This window comes from Halichoerus grypus, chromosome X, assembly GCF_964656455.1.
Source record: "Halichoerus grypus chromosome X, mHalGry1.hap1.1, whole genome shotgun sequence".
In the NCBI taxonomy this organism is placed as follows: Eukaryota; Metazoa; Chordata; class Mammalia; order Carnivora; family Phocidae; genus Halichoerus; species Halichoerus grypus.
The window spans coordinates 125,452,220-125,470,951 of NC_135727.1; the positions used below are offsets into that span (position 1 = coordinate 125,452,220).

General features: G+C 49.0%; 1 protein-coding gene and 1 long non-coding RNA gene across 8 annotated transcripts in view; both read right to left on the minus strand.

Annotated features, from left to right (window-relative positions):
- The window catches only part of SHROOM2 (shroom family member 2), a 134,974-nt gene that overhangs the window by 16,438 nt on the left and 99,804 nt on the right, over positions 1–18,732 (minus strand). For 5 of the 6 annotated variants that reach the window (XM_036092676.2, XM_036092678.2, XM_036092677.2 and 2 more), the window contains one exon: positions 3,828–4,508. In XM_036092676.2, coding sequence (XP_035948569.2) covers positions 3,828–4,508 — 681 coding nt within the window. Of the gene's footprint in view, positions 1–3,827; positions 4,509–13,330; positions 13,352–18,732 lie in introns of those variants that run through there. The other variant, XM_036092679.2, reaches the window with a different exon arrangement.
- LOC144380526 (uncharacterized) lies at positions 13,445–18,732 on the minus strand. 2 transcript variants are annotated; one of them, XR_013444702.1, is made up of 4 exons: positions 18,161–18,732; positions 17,146–17,179; positions 16,900–16,972; positions 13,445–13,843 (listed from the first exon to the last, which is right to left on the minus strand). It is a non-coding gene; the product is annotated as an uncharacterized LOC144380526 (long non-coding RNA). The 2 variants fall into 2 exon arrangements; XR_013444703.1 differs by lacking the exon at positions 16,900–16,972.

The following is an 18,732-nucleotide window of genomic DNA, read 5'->3' on the forward strand; positions in this document are numbered from 1 at the left end:
TAAAGTCAGCTCTATGCCCAATGTGGGGCTTGAACTCACGACCCTGAGATCAAGAGTCCCATGCTCTTCCGACTGAGCCAGCCAGGCGCCGCCCTCGTACTGACTTCTAAGTCCACCTCTATTTATCTTCTCCAACTTGTGGAGAAACTGGATTTCCAGGGCAGGAGGACACGAAAAAAGAACACAATGAGAACACGTTCTTCACACGTTGACCTACACTTTCCAGCAAAGCATCTCTTCCTGATCTTTTCTAAGCATACATGGTCTCTCCTCTCAAAAACTGTCCAGACTTCCACATTTAAAAAAGTCTGATGAACTTTTACTTCAAAGCCAGGACAAAATACAACAGATCAGACCTTACCGCAACCAGAGCTCATCAATTCCTAACCAACAGGCAAGAGCAGAGGGACGGAGAAGGTGGGGTGCGCCGAGCCCCGCTCCACCTCTGTGCCCCGTGGCTGCTCTCAAAGCGCCTGCTGCCCACGGGAGCCCGGCCCCAACAGCAAGCGCTCCACGCAGCTCTGCTCACACCCACCGCCGAGGGAGCCCGTCAGCCGCACACTGCGCCGGCTCGCGGGAACTCCAGGACCCACTCAGGAGACTCTCAAACACACAGGCTCGGGCGCCTGGGTGGCTCAGTTGTTAAGCGTCTGCCTTCGGCTCAGGTCATGATCCCAGGGTCCTGGGATCGAGTCCCGCATCGGGCTCCCTGCTCCTTGGAAGCCTGCTTCTCCCTCTGCCTCTCTCTCTCTCTCTCTGTCTCTCATGAATAAATAAAGAAAAAATCTTTAAAAAAAAAAAAAAAACACACACAGGCTCGAGGTGACGGCGCTGATGCTGTGCCCGTGGCCGTGAGGGAGCCGTCCCGGCACTCTATGCTCGGACACTCCCAAATGGGAACAGGCTCTCGGGAAAACGCTCCTGAGAACGCTTCTAGGAGTGATCAAATCCCTGTCACTGGCCACGGCCAAAGATGCTGCCGGTCAGCGTCTCCATTTTGTAGTTTCAACAAGAAGCCCGGAGAGAACTTTTAAAGATTTGAAAGTAAGCTACCTAGTTTCAGGACAAGAGCTGATGCATTTTTGGGGAGGGGGGAACATGAATGCCCATTCAGAAATTCCCCAGAGGGAAGGAATGCTGCACCCTGTTGGTCTCAGCAGCTCGGCGCCTGGCCCCCGGGAACTGCTCAGCAGGTGCGCGAGTGTGGGAGCCTGCCCTGCCCCCCCCGGCGGGCGCCCCAGCAGGCGGCCGGCACACGCACACTCGTGATCGAGGGGTAACTGGAAGGAGGGAGACACCAGACACGGAGGGAGAGGAGGTGAGCAGCTCAAGCTCCAGAACTCGAAGTCCGCAGAGGGCAGGGCAAGAACAGTATCTCTGAGCCGAGCTCAAGTGACAGGCAGCGTGGGAAGCCCTGCCCCAGGCACGCTTTCCTCGCGGACCCGTCGGTCGCTGACTGTGGACACCGAGCAGAGCCAGGACCCCTGGGCCCTGGCTTCTCCTTTGTCTCGTCGGTCACTGGGATTCCACGCTTTCACACCAGGTCTGATTGACAGCACACACCGTGGGGAACGGTAATTCAGTCCCTTATGAGCGACTTCCTTGGTAGCAACTTTCGGAAGCGGCACGGCCACCCTTGGCGCCCCGCCCCGTGCTTCCCGAGAAGAGCAGAGAGGACGTATTTGGGGATGGGTCCGGACGCCGACCAGAGTTCAGCTCTTTGTGAGCACTTGTACAGCAAGGGACATGCTGCAAAGCCAACCCTTTCTGGCCCCAAGGACATGGCGGATGAGAAAACTCAACACTGTGGGTCCCCAAAGACCCCCCGCCCCCCCACCCCCCGCCAGGATCTTCTACAGTATCGTCACGGCTTACTGAAATGCCTCTCTAGCTCACAGGAAAGACAGAATGAGAAAATCAACACTTGCTTCAGGCAAGGAAAAATGAAAGCCACTGCCCGCTTCTAGGGCGAACACGGGTCAGGAGCACCGTGGGGCACGCGGCGGTGTTTGTCCGAGGGGCCCGTGCTGCTCGCCCTAGCTCCGCAGGACGCAGGATGGAGGGGCCGAGGCTGGCTCACTTGCCACAGTTTGTCACGTACCTGCCCCACCACAGACAGCCTCTCCTCCCTCTCACGACTTGCAATGTCACCTGCCACGGCAAGGACATTTCAGTGATACCCACATCGTAAACGACATAAAGCACAGCCGTGGCCCCCGGGGCAGCTGTGGGTTCAATGCCACACTTGGACACACAAGATGATACCAGGAATGTCCTCCCTGCGGAGATATTTTGAAGTTCAAAAAACAAAAAAAAGAATAGCTTGAGACTCTAGAACAGGAAGGTCCGACAGACCTTTCTGGGAACGATGGAAACAAACAGTATCAGTGCCCCCAGCTGCACACTGTTCCGAATCATGGGCGGGATTTATTATATTTCTCACTAACGGACGTTCCCACGGCCCCATGTGACTGTTGGCGGCCGTGTGGGACAACTGGGGACATGCCAGGCCAGAGCGTTCCGGGCTGCGGGGCGGACCTGGGGACCGCAGGATGTGGCACAGGATCCCTCACCTCTGCCCACGAGATGCCAGGAGCAACGCTCCCTCTTCAGTTGTGACACCCCAAACCTCTCCAGACACAGCCAGATGTCCCCTGGGGGCAAAATGGCCCTTCCCCAGCTTGAGAACCACTGCTCTAGAGAACAAGATGAAAATTCTCCACTTCTGGGGCGCCTGGGTGGCTCAGTCGTTAAGCGTCTGCCTTCGGCTCAGGTCATGATCCCGGGGACCTGGGATCGAGCCCCGCGTCGGGCTCCCTGCTCAGCGGGAGGCCTGCTTCTCCCTCTCCCACTCCCCCTGCTTGTGTTCCCTCTCTGGCTGTCTCTCTCTATCAAATAAATAAATAAAATCTTAAAAAAAAAAAAAAAAGAAAAGAAAATTCTCCACTCTTCCAGTTCTCAGTTCTTCAAAGGCCCTCAGACAGGAGGGAAAAAGGAAACAGTCGGTGCTCCTGTCCTGTCAGTCCCCTGCCCGACCACACTTATCAACGTCTCAATGGGCATGACAGACAATCCCGTGCCTGAAATTGTAACAACAGCACCATGCACTAGAATAGATGTTTCCTCTACTTTAACAAAAAGTGTATACCAGCCTGGCTTTTCACCTAAGACATAGAAAAACAGTGTGGAGGGGTGTTGGTTCAGCGGCCAACTCTTGGGTTTCGGCTCAGGTCATGATCTCAGGGTCCTGGGATCGAGCCCCACATCGGGCTCCATGCTCAGTGGGGAGTCTGCTTGAGACTCTCTCTCTCTGCCTCTCCCTTTGCCCCTCCCTACCCCATGCTCGCTTGCACTCTCTCTCTCAAATAAAGAAAATCTTCAAAAAGAAAAAGAAAAAACAGCATGGAAATACTGGATATTATGAAAAACACCATTTTCTCCTGAAGGTCTCCTGCTTAGTTTAAACCGGATTCTGATTACAAACAGGTGCTTAGGGAACACACAGCGCTGATGGGCACATGCCTGTGGGTGATGCATATATCAACGCTGGCCTTGGGTGAAAGGGACAGGGGATGGCCCCCCACCTCTATCACATCCCCCTTGCTCCTGTGGAACAGGACAGCCCCCCACCCAAGTTCAAAATCCAACTGACCACTGGAGCTGTGGATTCTCCCCCATGGAGTCAGTCCCCAGAGGCAACTTAAAATCCAATGTGTGTAGCTGAAGCAAGGTACCCGGCGTCCACCACCCAGGAAAGATGCACCACAAACCTCCTACGGGAACTCAGGAAAGGGGAAGCGCACAGGGCCACTGTCCCAGAATAGTACCTTGCAGAATTCTCCTCCTGGATCAGCAGGGGAGGTTTGTCTGTCAGCTTCTGGGGAGCGAACTGAGGAGAAGGGGAGCGAGAGGTCTCCATGGCGGACGTCTGCAGGGGCCGGAACTTGGAAGGGAGCAGGGCCTCACGCTTAGGGCAGGCTGTGTGCTCATCTACATGCCGCTTGCCGTGCTCGCCAGAGGCCCTCACACCGTCTTCGGGCTGCGCACCGCTCAGTTTCTCCACCAAGGCACAGGGGCTGTGGGACAGGGACAGGCGGTCCACACACGCCTCCAGGGCCTCCGGGGACTGGGGGGAAAGGGGCCTGCTGGGGGCACCTAGGTGAGCAGCCCCAGGTGTGCCACCGGCCAGGCCCTTGAGTTGCCTGGGTTCACGTTTGGGTGGCGGTGGCCTCTGTGGGGCCGGCTTCTTGGGGAGCGGTGCGGTGTTCACGGGCCTTGGGTCCTGCCCCCAAGTGTGCAGGGCCGAGGGGGCGCTCGGCACGTGTGGTCCTGGGCCGAGCGTTTCCTCTGGGTATCTGTAATCTCGAGGTAGGGTCCCCGCTCGGCTGCGGGCCTCCTGGGGCACCTCTGGAGCTTCCCAGGCGGGAGGTGGCTTAGAGAGCTGGGACGGCTTCTGAGAGTCCCGCTGTGCTGTTGTAAAGGCTTCTGGACCCTGGGCATCTGCTTGTCTAGAGGGAGAAAGTACAAAAATGAGCAAGGGATTCCAAGTAACATCTTCTCTCCAAATGGGACTAGAACCCAGATCTGGATAACCTTCTTAGATCATTTCAAGGAATTAAATTCATATACAAAGTTTTCCCACACCTGTCTCCACTGCAATCTGTAATGCAAGAGACAAAACCCAAACACGTGCTGGACGACATCAGGCTGGATGTTGGCACACCATGTCACAGGATGGGAAGTATTGAAAACACATGCACACGTATCAGATGCACACACACACATACATGCACACACAAGTTGCATTCTGGGGCAAAAAAATTTACACAAACATTTTTAAAAACAATGTTGATGAAAATTCTCATATGGCTGGCTATATTCAGAAATACTTATTTTGCATTGCAACAGTATTTTTATGTGGCTTTCTTTGGGAAATTGCCATATGCAAAGGGATAGAACTTTCTAACATGAGCCACAAATCCATTTATTAATAAGACCTTTAAAATCAGTCAGGTAAACAAATAATGCAATATATGTTAAGAAAGAAAAAAAGAAGAAGAAGAATGTAGCAGGAGGGGAAGAATGAAGGGGGGGAAATCGGAGGGGGAGAAGAACCATGAGAGACGATGGACTCTGAAAAACAAACTGAGGGTTCTAGAGGGGAGGGGGGTGGGAGGATGGGTTAGCCCGGTGATGGGTATTGAGGAGGGCACGTTCTGCATGGAGCACTGGGTGTTATGCACAAACAATGAATCATGGAACACTATATCTAAAACTAATGATGTAATGTATGGGGATTAACATAACAATAAAAAAAATAAAAAAAATAAAAAAAATAAAAAAAATAAAATCAGTCAGGTATTATTAAAAATGAGAAAAACAGACTTTTGGGCACTGTAAGTGGTTCACTAGTCTTTCCATCCTGTGATCCATTTCCAGTTTTATCTTTACTTTCTAGGCACATATGCATGTGTTTAATATGTACAGACAGACACACACTCCCCCACGGAAAGGTCCCCCCCCCGAAAAAACACTCCCACGGGCAGGCTTCACGTGTGTGGTTATCTGCGCTGTAGACAACGCTCATGGGCTAACAACGATCAAACTTGCAACAAAGCAGGGGGCCATCACGCCTTTGCACACACATGGTTTCTTCTGACCTGAGTCATAGAACGAGCCTCTGATGGAATCTTCCATTCAGGGAAGAGCAGTTTTTGCATTGAGGAGACAACCGTGTTGTTAAAGGAAACTCTTAAGAAGGGCAGCAAGGGGAGAAGCAGCATAGAACCAGCAACCCAGAAGAGACGTAACCTACTAAGTAACAAGCAGATAAGGCTTTCCTCCTGACACCCAGGGCAGGAGCCTCCAGGTTCAGCAGATGCTCAAGAGCAGAACCCAGACCATGCCCAATTCCCTCCCCTTCCCCACGGTCAGCCAGCTGGGGCCAGCCTCCCACCCTGCGCTGCGGAGAGCACAGCCAGACACAGCCGGACCCTGCCCCACCTAGAAGCTAGAAGCTCTCCACATCTGGAAGAGGACACAGGAGCTCAAGTCCTAGCGGGGCCCAGAGAAAGGGCAGTCTTGTCTGCTGGGCTTAGAAGACACATGGTGGCAAAACAGCCAAGCACAAGAGCTTAAAATATTAACCCGGTTCCAGGAAGTTAGATATTTCAGAAAAAAATACGTATCAGGTACACACTAAAAGAAACTAGAAGTTTTCAAAATAACTTGAATATAGCAACGGATGTTCAGAGAACAGAGTCAAGCAGCTGTTTGGTTACCAATCGCATTTAAACTCTGTCGAGCTGAGAACGCAGTTTGCGACGCGTAACTCACAGCTCAGGTGTCTTGGCGCGACGGGTAGGTTTGACCTGCTTCGGGGGAATGAATGCCCTTACGTCCCCCGTCCGTTTCACCCACTGTGCCTCTTAAGCTCATAAAACCTAATTCACGACAATTTACAAACGCCTCCCCAATATTTCATTTCAAAGAGCTGAGCCACGTTTGCAGGTTTTCTCCTCTCCTATGAACATGCTTGAAATACAGCACCCACAGACCTGCAGGAAAGCACCTGGTGCCGCTTACTTAACTAAATATCCACCACTTCACAGACACTCATAATTCAATTAGCTACAATGTATCGCTTAAATCTAAGTGCTTTTGGCCATCCGGATTCACATTTCATACTTTTAACGAAAAAGGAGCTCTATTTGCAGAGTACATTAGACAGGATGTGCGGAGATCTGCCCAGAAACACAAGAGAAGTCACAGATGTGAAATAAGGACTCGGAGCAAAAGATGGGCTGCACAGAGTCTGCCCAAGGGCCACGTCCCGGCTTCTGGCAGGCACAGAGTCCTTCCTGTCTTCCCGGTGGGGCATCCTTTGCAGGACTGTTCCCCAGGGGAGGCATGCATGCTGCATGCTCTCTCCTGGTCCTAGCAATGCGCTGCACCCCAACACCGCACTGCAGTTAGACTTACGTTAGCACAGCAATTTCAGCGCCAACCTTGTCCCCACCCCCTTATTTTTTCTTTACTCCTCCACGCCACCAAACTTACAAAGTCAAAGGTATAAAACCACTAATGGGTTTTTCTTACTCCAGTTAGGAATTCAGGAAATCAGGGTCACAAGAAGAAGGACCACAAGTGGGAACCTGGAGCTCTGGTAGGGTCATGTTCCGATCTGTTTCTAATAGGTTCCCAGTGACTACTGAGTAGAGAACGTGTGTGTATGTGTGTGTGTCTGTCCCACGTACGCTGCATGTGTGTCTGCTGCGGACGTGTTAGACGCATCTCTGTCGGTCTCTGTGTAATGTATGTATATCCCCGCGCTCCGCTTTTTTGAATCTTCAAGTACAAAGTCAATGGTGATAGTAAGATCCACAGATAAAGAAAATAAGGATGTCTTAGGGATTTGCCAGCAAAAGCATCGAAGCATCTGCTCCTAGGTACACACGGGAGCGGCGAGTCAAGCCGTACAAGGGAACACTGGAAAGGCAGCTGCATTCTAGAGTCCCAGCAACTGATATGCAGCTTAGGTTGCTCATTGTCCCGAAGAACATGCTAATGACATGTTACCACGGGGAACGCTGCTCCTGCAGGTCCAGGAGGAGGGAGGCCTGGCGGGCTCTACGCACTGGAGACTCCCCGAGCCCCGTGACCCGCTCCGGGGCTGGACCCCGCGCCATGCCGTTCTTCCTCATGGGCCTGGCCGCTGCGGGGGCAACGGGAGGGGAAAGGTCTGCAACAGGGCAGCGAAGCCAAACGGAACGAATCTGAAGAGGAAAATCCCCAGGAAAGGCCATGGTGAATGCCGCTCAGCGGCCCAAACACCCTGTGATAGGGCAGCAAGGACTAAAGGGCCAAAAGGAAAAAGAATATATATATACACACACACATACACATACAGACACACACACAGCAAATGCTCTGGAAATCCCATGCACACTGCTCGAATTCACATCGACATTTTTGATCTGGGTGTGGAGACGGCCAGGCCCACGTCTAAATGCGGTTTCCGTATCTGAGAGGTGGCAGCTTTATTTCCAGATCCCATCTGTTCATGATGAGCCCTGGGACAGCACTGGATTTCTCTCTCTGGGTCACAGTTCTCTGCTCCCCCTTACACAGGGCCCTCGGTTCCTGGTCGCCCCCAGCACGGGACTGGTTTCACTCTCCAGTGACTCGTGGTTCAATCTCCACTCTCCTCACTGGGCTTGTACACACCAGGCGGCTGGGCACGCAAGGGACACTCACGCCTGAGTACAGGTCTCCTGAAGGAATCCCTGGTGTCTCCGTTGATCTTCCTGTCTCCCAGGGAAATCCCAACAGACTCACATCACCTTGGGGAAGAACAGGCAGAAAGCTCTTCTGTCTACACACCACGGAAGCCAAGTGATATGGGAAAAGGAGATGATGGGCAAGGCATGGGAACACCAGAGAAGTAATCAACCAGTCAACTGACCAATTCACTAAGGAACAGACAGAAACACTCTAGAAACATTTCAGGCAGCATGAACACCCAGCAATAACGGCACCGCCCACTCTTTCCTGGGAGATGCCAGATGACCACAGGACTTCGCAGACGGTGAGCCCCCCTGCAGGTAAGGAGGCTGTCTGGTTGTCTTATCCCAGTGTCCAAGCATGCAAATAACATCTACCAAACGAATGGAGAGATACACTGGTGAGGATGGAGAGAGCAGTTTCCCTAAGTCCTGTTCCAATGCTGTGTCTTTTTTTTTTTTCCCCTTTTAAGTGCCTTTTTTTTTTTTTTTAATTTTTTTATTGTTATCCAACGCTGTGTCTTATAGAATCACCTTGTGGGAGGATACGAGCCCTGAAATCATTTTCAATTCAGCCCTTTCTTTATTGCAATGTCTTCACTAAAGTTTTTCTCTCTGTGCCAACCCCAAATAGGCTCTCTTTTCTGTGATTCTAATGTGGGGAAAGCAATTACTTTAGAAAATCAGATGAATGTTATTTCTTCATTGTCCTAACAGATGGATAAAAAGATTTGCTTCCTTTAGGTTTTATTTTTGCTTGTAGGAACTTGGATGGTAACAGGAATGAAGTGAAATTAGAGAGACTGATACGTCATTTGTAGTTAAGTGGAGGAGAACAGATTAATAGAGAGATTCCAAAACCAAATGCACAAGCACAGATTTCAGGAAGGGCTAGTGTTCAATCACAGAAAACACCTACATTTAGAGATCATAATCCGTGATGGCCCCCAAGTATCCAACTCTGTTTTCAGAACACATGTTTTGAATCTATTCCAGGCCTCTTTTGTTTTTATGGCTAGAGACCCTCATTCCTGGTTCCAAGATGTGACATTTGGGGAAAAAAACAAAAAAAAACAAAAAAAAATTTTTTTTTTTAAACAAAATGAGGCAAATTCCCTCTGCCAATCAAACCTCCAGGCCAGTTAGAATCAGAAGCACAGACAAATGGAATAAAAATGACATTTGCATGTGATCTGTTAGCTGAGTTTTCTCCTGGCATTCTCTGTTTTTGGCTCTCCTAAAAATATGTTTTGCGCAAAGTTCAAAGTGTGGGCAAGCCTGATACCAACTGCGATTTTTTTTTTTTAGAAGTGGCCGAACGGATGAAATCAGGATTTCAGGGGCGAGTGGGACTGGCCAATGCCGTTGCTCAGCCATGGCCACAGAACGCACTCAGCCTGCTCTGCAAGTCTGACCTGGTGACTCAGCAGGACGCCACTAGTCTTCCGAAGCTGCAGGACACAAGAGTGTCCTCAGGGGGTTGCCACCAGTCACCCCACGGCCCTGGTGGAGACCTGCCATCTCTTCTGATGGGTGTTCGGGTGCTCTGGTTTGGCCGCACGTGCAGCCAGCCAGGATCCCCCCCTCTCAGCACAGGTCAACCAACGTCGGACCAGAACGTAACGGAAGCGGACATGAAATGCAAACCACAGGAGACACAGGGAAAAGAAAAGTTCGCTCTGCCTTCTGACCCCCTGGACTGCTCTTTCCACGGGGCATGGGAAGCTGTTACCAATTTGAAGCTGATCTAAAGGAAACGGAAAATGTCATAAATATTCGAGGCTTTTTGCTCCTCCCAGGCGTGAGGTTACGCTACCCAAATTTATTTCTGGGGTTTGTAAAAGCACTGTAATGCTGCACATACACACAGCCTCTTCAGACTCTGTCCTTACCCCAACGCCTCACTTCCCTCCCACCCAGAATAACCCCTGCCCTGATGGACGAGAGCAGGGCAATGTTTTTGTCTGATGTTTTGGTTTTATAGCTTTTTTAAGGCAGACCACTTCCACCAAATATAGGAGGGCATATCCAGTCAACCCCCAGCATCCACTCCTTAGGGTCAACCACTTTGCACTCCTGGTCCATCTTGTTTCCCTAACCCACGCCTCCAATTCTCCACAGCATTCTGAAGGAGTGTAGGGGATGACTTCAGACATACAAATCTAAGCTGTCCTCAACCATATCCCATCAGAAGCCAGGCCTGGCAGAGGCAGGGGCTGATGAGGACACGCATGCCTGCAAATCCGTATCTGAGCGAAAGCCTTCTAGCAATCTCAATTTTCTGCCAGTGCGGAGAATCTGTGCTCCATGGGACCTTCCCCTCCCCAATTCCGTATCTCCATTTTTCTAACCACTTGATCTGAATATTAAACGCTACTCCTGAAACTAATCCTTGGCTTGGCATGTCCCTCCAAACTAGATTATTATCATATGAAAAACGGTGACATTAAGTGTCCCTGGCTACCAACCTTGGAGGGATCAATCCTTGATCCTTAATCCTCCAGCCAGAAAGGTTTCTCAAACCCTGGGCCCAGGGGATCTGGCTCTTGGGCTGTAGCTTGCCAAACCCTGGTCTAGAAGGCAAGGCAGTATTAATTCCTTAAAAATTCAAGCTCATTTTGAAAAGTACTATGAAGAATGTATGAGGAGAATGCCAAAGGGGAGAAGAGCTCTTTACACAAAGAGCAGGGTCTGCTGAGTTCTTCTAAAGCTATGATTTTATAACTTTTATGGCCATTTTTTAGTTATTAGTAGGAGCAACGGTCTCTTGTGACCAACCTCATGTGAACCAGAGTGGAGTGCCACAAACTCACTTGAAATCGTTAGAAGCAGTTAGAAGGAAAAGATCAGATCAGATTTTATGATGGCAGACATTTCATTCAGCTCAATAATAGTTTTGGGAACATCTCTGACGCCTAAGTTTTAATTGGGTATGGCCTGTTGTTAATAAGGACTTAAATGCTACAAGCATTAGGGTACAGGTAACGAGCAATAAATGAATTTGGGTTCACCTTAATTCTTGCCCCCTACATCTACACGCTTTTCTTGTGAGCCCCTTAAGTTTTTAAAACCACATGTTTTGAATTCCTAGAATCTAGCTATGGATCTGGGAGGTCTTCAGGTTACAAAAATTTTTACAACTCTTTTCTTCTCCACACCCCACCCCAATTTTACCAAGGTATTGTTTAAACACTGTAAAATTCAAGCGACTGGAGGTCAGGGTAAACGTGCAGAGTTGTGCGTTCACCACCACAATCGAGTCTAAATACAATTGCACAGCCCCAGGAAGCTCCCTCTTGCTCTCAGGCAGTCATTGTAGCCCGGCTTGAAACCCCTGTAAGTTACTCTGGGTTCTTATCTGGAAGGAGAACCTACTTCAGGCAGACGCAGAAGATTAAAATTCCTTAGAACTACAAACCAACCCCCACTGAAATGACAGGGAAATGCCCCATTTCAACAAATTTGAGGGGGACTCTAATCACAACTTTCACAAATTAAATTTTCTGAAAGCAAAGCCATCTTGCAGCGACTTTTCCAGACTGTTAAATAAAGTACTCCGTGTGACAGATCCCCCGTGATGGGCATTTCCAATCTTCTTCTCTCCTCCACTGACTGCATTTTACAAACATGCACACATTTTCGTCATAATTAGCATGGAAAGTAGATAGCTGGATCCTCTCCCCTGGAAACTTCCAGCCCCTCCTCCCACCACCACCAAATCAAGGCCAGAGTGCTTGATTTTGTAGGCTCCCCCTCTCATCCTTCCCAAGCCACCTGCCACTCCTCAGGGACCCCTGTTCCGGCAACATAGGTTTTGGCCAGGGGCCCTCCTCTGCCACCCATGCCTTGCGGTTTCCGTGTCTCTGCTTTGATCCACACTCTTTAGGAGATGCCCCACAGACACCATTCCTGTTTTCTATAAGATCAAAATGAAGTGCAACCTTTTCCATGGAGCATTTCCTGGACCTGTTGACAAAGATAAGCCTTTCTTCTGCTGAACCCCCACAAGGATTGAATCTCTGCCTGTTTGTCCCCAAACTGTTCCCAATTCATCTGTGTTACTTTCATTTACTGTCGCTCCTCCTGGGTACACTGGTAGCGCCCACTTCTGTCCCTGGGCCTAGCCCAGTGCCCACCACAAAGCAGGCTTCGGCGAAGACTCAGTGAGGTAACAGGGAGGAACGGAGGAAGCGAGGGAGGGAGGGAGCGGGGAGAGGAAGACATGGCTGGCAGGCTGATTCTCTCCTGCCTACCCCGCATCACAGCATTTACATTTATGTCTGTGTCCCTCCAGAATGCGTATGTTAAATCCTAACACCCCCCAACGGGAAGGTGTTAGGTGGCGGGACCTTTGGGAGGTAATTAGGTCATGATGATGGAGCCCTCAGCAATGGGACCGCACGCTTGTACGAGAGAGAGCTTGCTGCCCTGCTCTCTGCTCTCCCCCACTCTCTCCCAGGTAAGGACACAGCAGGAGGACAGCCAGCTGCAAACCAGGAAACGGGGCTCACCAGCCAGCAAATCACCTGCACTTCCATCTTCGACTTGCAGCCTCTGCAACTGTGAGAAATAAATGTCTGTTGTTTCAGCACCTGGTCTATAGTAATTGGTTATGGATTATTTTCCCCAAGAAGAGAGCATAAGATCCTTCAAGGGAGATTCTCTCTGTGCCTGATTCCATTTTATAGGCTCCCTGGCACCTGACCACACAAATACAGGTCAGTAACCAGAAACAGAGCGATCACCTGAAGACCTGTCCACAGAGATCGTGCTTCTTCTGATCTCGTGGTAATTAAAACATAGTAACTGGCGATTGAGTAGCCCTTTACTCTTTTGAATGTGTTTATATCTATGGTTATATGGCTTCTGTTTATTTTATTTTGACATACTTATACCCTGAGTGATCAAACGTCTCGGGGTGGCGTATCAAAGGAAACCACACAGCAGGTGCATTAAAATGAACACAAACACATCCCAGTGAAAGAAACCAGAAGGGAGAAAGACACAAGCATGGACAAACGCTCAAATGAGCGGACACTAGAACATACGGAGGTGTGACGTTGTGCCTTCGATGGATCTTCAGGTTTCTGCCAGCCAGAGCAGTAACGGTGGCAGGAGGGCCCAGGGTACTGGGAAGCCAAGGACATCTTGATTCTTCAGCAGAGACGATCCTATTACTAACCTCCATTTGCAGAAGGCAAGCACAACACACAACTCGGCATTTCCAGGGGACTGCAGCCCCAAGAGCCTAAGTCACTTGCCCCCTGACCTGAGCTAGCGTGGAGATGTTCATCTCTGACTCCTGCTTTCTCTCCACAATACCACATTAGACATTATTATAAAACACCTGGGTTCTTCTCTGCCCGGGCAGTAGAGACGCTGGAGAATATTGCAGGTGGTGGTCTACAGCTCATAGGAAATTCATACCCACAGAGCCCCACATAGTTATGCTTTCTGCGCAGTAACGCAAAGACCACCACACAATTCCCAGGAGCCAGGAGCCAGCAGAATGGGAATGGACTGCACAGAGCCAGCAGGCAGGGGCAATGACATGATAAACACTAGTACATTAAAAAGGAAAAAACCGTAACCAGCCATTAATGTGTGAAAAGCACACAGCGCACTTCAGCGATCTATCTGCCCCCTGAATAACAATAATCAAGAAAGGCCCCACCCCCAATAGGAAAATGAACACAAGATGTGAGCAGTAACGAACAAAAGAAAAAAATACAAATGGCTAGACAAGACGCAAAGTTCGACTTTGCGTGTTCCTGAGAAAATGCAAGTTAAAAATGAAATAACTAGGGGGTGCCTGGGTGGCTCAGTTGGTTCAGCGTCTGATTCTTGATCTCAGTTCAGGTCTTGATCTCAGGGGCGTGGAGCCTACGGGAAGGAAGGAAGGAAGGAAGGAAGGAAGGAAGGAAGGAAGGAAGGAAGGAAGGAAGGAAAGAAGGAAGGAAGGAAAGAAGGAAGGAAGGAAGGAAAGAAGGAAGGAAGGAAGGAAGGACGGATGATCTTTTTTGCCTATCGAGTCAGAATTTTTTTAAATGTCCAATATGGACAAAGTTTTGGGAAAGGCAAGATTGTCCTAGGCTGTTAGGTGGTCGGGCATAAAGAGTACATACGTCATGGAAGGCATCTTGGGCATATTTCCCAAAAGCCTGCCTTATGATTCCAGATCTAGAATTTAATCCTAAGGAAATCAGCCTGCCAGAACATGAATATTTCACTACAAGATGATTGCTGCAGTATTACCTATAACTGTGAAAGACTGGAGACAACCCGAAAAGTCCACAGGACCTCTACTGGCCACTCATATCTTAGAATGCCATGCATCGTACACAGAACTTCCCTCTATTTTTACTAAGAATGTTTTAGTTAGTAAAGCAGGTTTTAAAATAACACGTCCTTTTAAAAAAAACTGTAGGGTCGGGGCGCCTGGGTGGCTCAGATGGTTAAGCGTCTGCCTTCAGCTCAGGTCGTGATCCCAGGGTCCTGGGATCGAGCCCCACATCGGGCTCCTGGCTCAGCGAGGAGCCTGCTTCTCCCTCTCCCTCTGCCTCTCTCCCTGCTCATGCTCTCTCTCTCTCTCTATCTCTGTGTCTCAAATGAATAAATAAAATCTTTAAAAAAAAAAAACAAACTGTAGGGTCGCCTGGGTGGCTCAGTCGATTAAGTGGCTGCCTTTGGCTCAGGTCATGATCCTAGGGTCCTGGGATTGAGCCCTGAGTCACACTCCCTGCTGAGCGGGGAGCCTGCTTCTCCCTCTCCCTCTGCTGTTCCCCTGCCTGTGCTCTCTCTCTCTCTCTCTCTCTCAAATAGATGAATGAAATCTTTAAAAGAAAAAAAAACTGTATACACAACTAAGGAAGCTGTATCCTCAAATCAGTAAAAATCCTGACTCTCAGAAACATACGTGAAGCTTATAAAATAAGGAGCCATTTTGAATGTGGGGTAATTAACTTGGTAAAAGATGAAAATTTAGTTAGAATAGTATATTCCCCCCATAATTTAAGAGAAAATCGTTTGCTTCAGTTGTCTTCCTCCTACCACAACTGCATGTGACCCAAAATTCTGAAAATCCCACACTTGAGACTGTCTAATTATTGTTACTCGGCTGAACCATATTTGGAAATGCGTGATTTACTCAATAGGCTTTAGATATATTTGTTGTACATGAAAGTTGACCTTACAGATTGTATTCCTTTATAAAACGTCTCACATGTGAGTGCATAGGCATTGCACATATATACACGATACACACGTACATGCACACGCATGCATGTGTATGAGGTTAAACACCTTCCGAGCGCTTCCCGTTATTCTAACCTTTCATGGCCTCGGAGTATGTTTAAGGGCCCACTGGCTAGACTTTGTCACACATGTGACGCAGGGGACACCCCAGGGCACTCCGTTTGCTAGCCGCTGACTCTATGGGGCGTCCGCACCCAGCCCCGAGGCGGGTTTAGCCGTGCGGGGTGCTGCCATCGGCAGAGGCTGCCCACTCGCACCGCGGGCTGCTGACAGGAGCTCCCCTAGCTGTGAGTGGATCTCAAAGGTATCACACACGTGTGTGTCTCCTCCATATTTCTATGTCTTCTTCCACACGAATGTTGGCGGTACAGGACTCAGGCAATGTGACCTACGGGCCCGGAAGGTGATCTTAAGGGGAATTCAAGTCCCTGGCTTCTCTCCCTGAGAAGGAAAAGCTGTTACGGCTTAAAGAGACCTTAGAAGCCAGTGACTCTAAACTCCTTCTTTTATGGACAAAGGAATCGAGGGTCAGAAAGGTTGGGTGAGGGGCGCCTGGGTGGCTCAGATGGTTAAGCGTCTGCCTTCAGCTCAGGTCATGATCCCAGGGTCCTGGGATCGAATCCCGCATCGGGCTCCCTGCTCCTTGGGAGCCTGCTTCTCCCTCTGCCCCTCTCTCTCTCTCTCTCTCATGAATAAATAAATAAAATCTTAAAAAAAAAGAAAGAAAGGTTGGGTGACCTGCAAATTATACCCACACAGGCTTGGGACACACGTCCCCAGTCTCTCCGTTTGGTGAGGGGATCTCTACTACACACCCCCTTGGGAGGCCGCATGGCGATTCCTTCTCACTTGCACCATCAGCACACTGGATATGGGCCGCAAAAGTTAGTAACAGACTAGGTTTGGCAACGTGTGCCCCGATTTCCACTCAGCCCATACTTACCTGTAGGACCTTTTCAATATCAGAGGTGGGAGGTATGAATCAGCAGGAACCCACTAGGTTAAAAACCAGCCATACTGCATACAAGGGCTCTCTATGAACTGGCTGTGTGAATCCAGTCACTTAAGGCCCAGTTTACTGTAGAACGAACACGGTATACAGTGTGGTTAGGCCCAAGATATGTATGTGTGTGTGTGTGTGTGTGTGCGTGTGTCAGACAGAGAGAGAAAGAGAGAGAGAGAGAATGCTTTGTGAACTTTAAGAATTAACAGAAGGGATTTTGCAAATGTTTCTTTTTTTTTTTAAAGCAAAAAACTAAGTAACTCTAGGATCTCTTCAGACATCCAGCTATGTGTACAAGCCTCCCACGAAGGACCTGATTATCTAGGAAAAGCCAGCTAGAAAGCACAAGTGTCCACTAACCAGGGAAAGATAGGTTGATCCAGGGGACAAAAAACAGCAGCTCTTGTTTCTGCTACTTCCCCACCTTGCTCTTCTTAAATTTTAATGCACAGAAGAGGCAGAGAATTAAAGGCATTAAAAGTAAAACAAATGCATGCTAAAGGCCACATGACATATTAGCTTCCCAATATACCTCTGAAAAGCAAAGGTGGACTTTGGAGCAACAGCCAGTCCATGCAAAACAAGGAGCAGCAAGTATACACTTACCAGGGTCACGTCACTCCAGCTGGGCAACTGACGCCTAATACAACCCGTATGGTTAATACCAATGTATACGGTTATTTCTAGTACTCTTCTAAAAAAAATTGTTTCTGCGTGCATTCTGTTCATGCATCTCTGAGAATACCCTGCAAATTTTTTCTTTGAGGGGTGTGCGTGTTCATGTGAGAGAGACAGACAGACGATGTTTTTTCCACCATGCATGACAAAACGCAAGTGTAGAGATGTACCTCTTTCTACCATCTGTGGAACACTTTTCTGCAACACAATCATAAAGAATATTTACACAATACCCCCTCAAAGATTCTGCTTCGCAAGGAAAATATGCCAGCCAGCCAGCCAGCCAATCTGTACCAAATTTTCAGATATTTTATGTGACATGTTTCATTCATTCTTTCTGTAAGTCTTTGATGTGTGAGGCTCTTTAATTATTTAGTTATAAATGCTGCCAGGTAGATTTCTGAAAATCTTTCTTCAAACTGCCTTTCCTTTTTCCTTCTCAACAGCATGACCGCTAAAACATGCATTTTAAGGTAACTCCTACCCATGTGAGTCAGTAAATGCAGACCCAAACAGCAGAGGCAGGTGTGTCCATGTGTTCACATACACACATATATATGCAGCAATTTCTCTGAAGATGGCATCCTCCCTCCACACACAAAAGCCTCCATCACTACAGTGAAGGCATTTCAATCATTTAGAAACACGGCCACAAATGTTTCTTTCACAATGCAAAAGATAAAAAAAAGATCCCTAGCACACGTATGGTAAGACCTGTAAAGAGATGTCTCTAAACGGTCACAACCATACCCGAGGGCAAAATCTAAGAACCGGAAAATACTGAGAACCACACTGATTCCATTTTCTCCACTGTGATGTTTTCACTGCAATTAGCAAGCAGGCTATGTGTGAATTTACCCACAGAGCATCTTTTCATGACTCAACATGCACACCTGATATTGCTGCTTCCCCCCACCCCCCCACTTCCAAGTGGCTGACTCACCATTTCCTTTCAATATTTGCATTCAGGGTCTCAGTCATGAAAATACTGATTTCTTACTGGCATGGAAAAAAGAAAAGGCCAGACAAGCAACCCGGGTCTTTGTGCAACGCTGGCCTTCCGCAGGGAAGGCAGAGGTCTGTGGATCTCACGCGGGGCAAGGCTCCCACATGCCAAGGCTGCCGGTCACACCGGCACGATGGCTTGCAGCCCGGAACACAGTACTGAAAGGCACTGCCTTCTAGTTTCAATGCACTTTTAGCCAACTGCAGAGACCAAAGCTGCAAAATTTGCACGTATCTCTCAGCACACACGCAGCACATGCGTAGCGTGCCTGCACACATACGTGCATGCATGCAGAGCTCGAGCTGGGATCTGCACCCCACTTCGCATTATTTTTCATTTTCAGGCAGAACAATAAACAAGGGAGATGTTTGCGGATCTCCCCAGATCTTAGCCACTGCACTGTGAGCTGACAACCTGCTATTAAAGACAGGAGAACAAAAGAAACACTCCTAAGTACAAAGGCTAGCAAACAGTCCCATCCCGGGTGAGCTGCCTTCAGAAGAAATGCG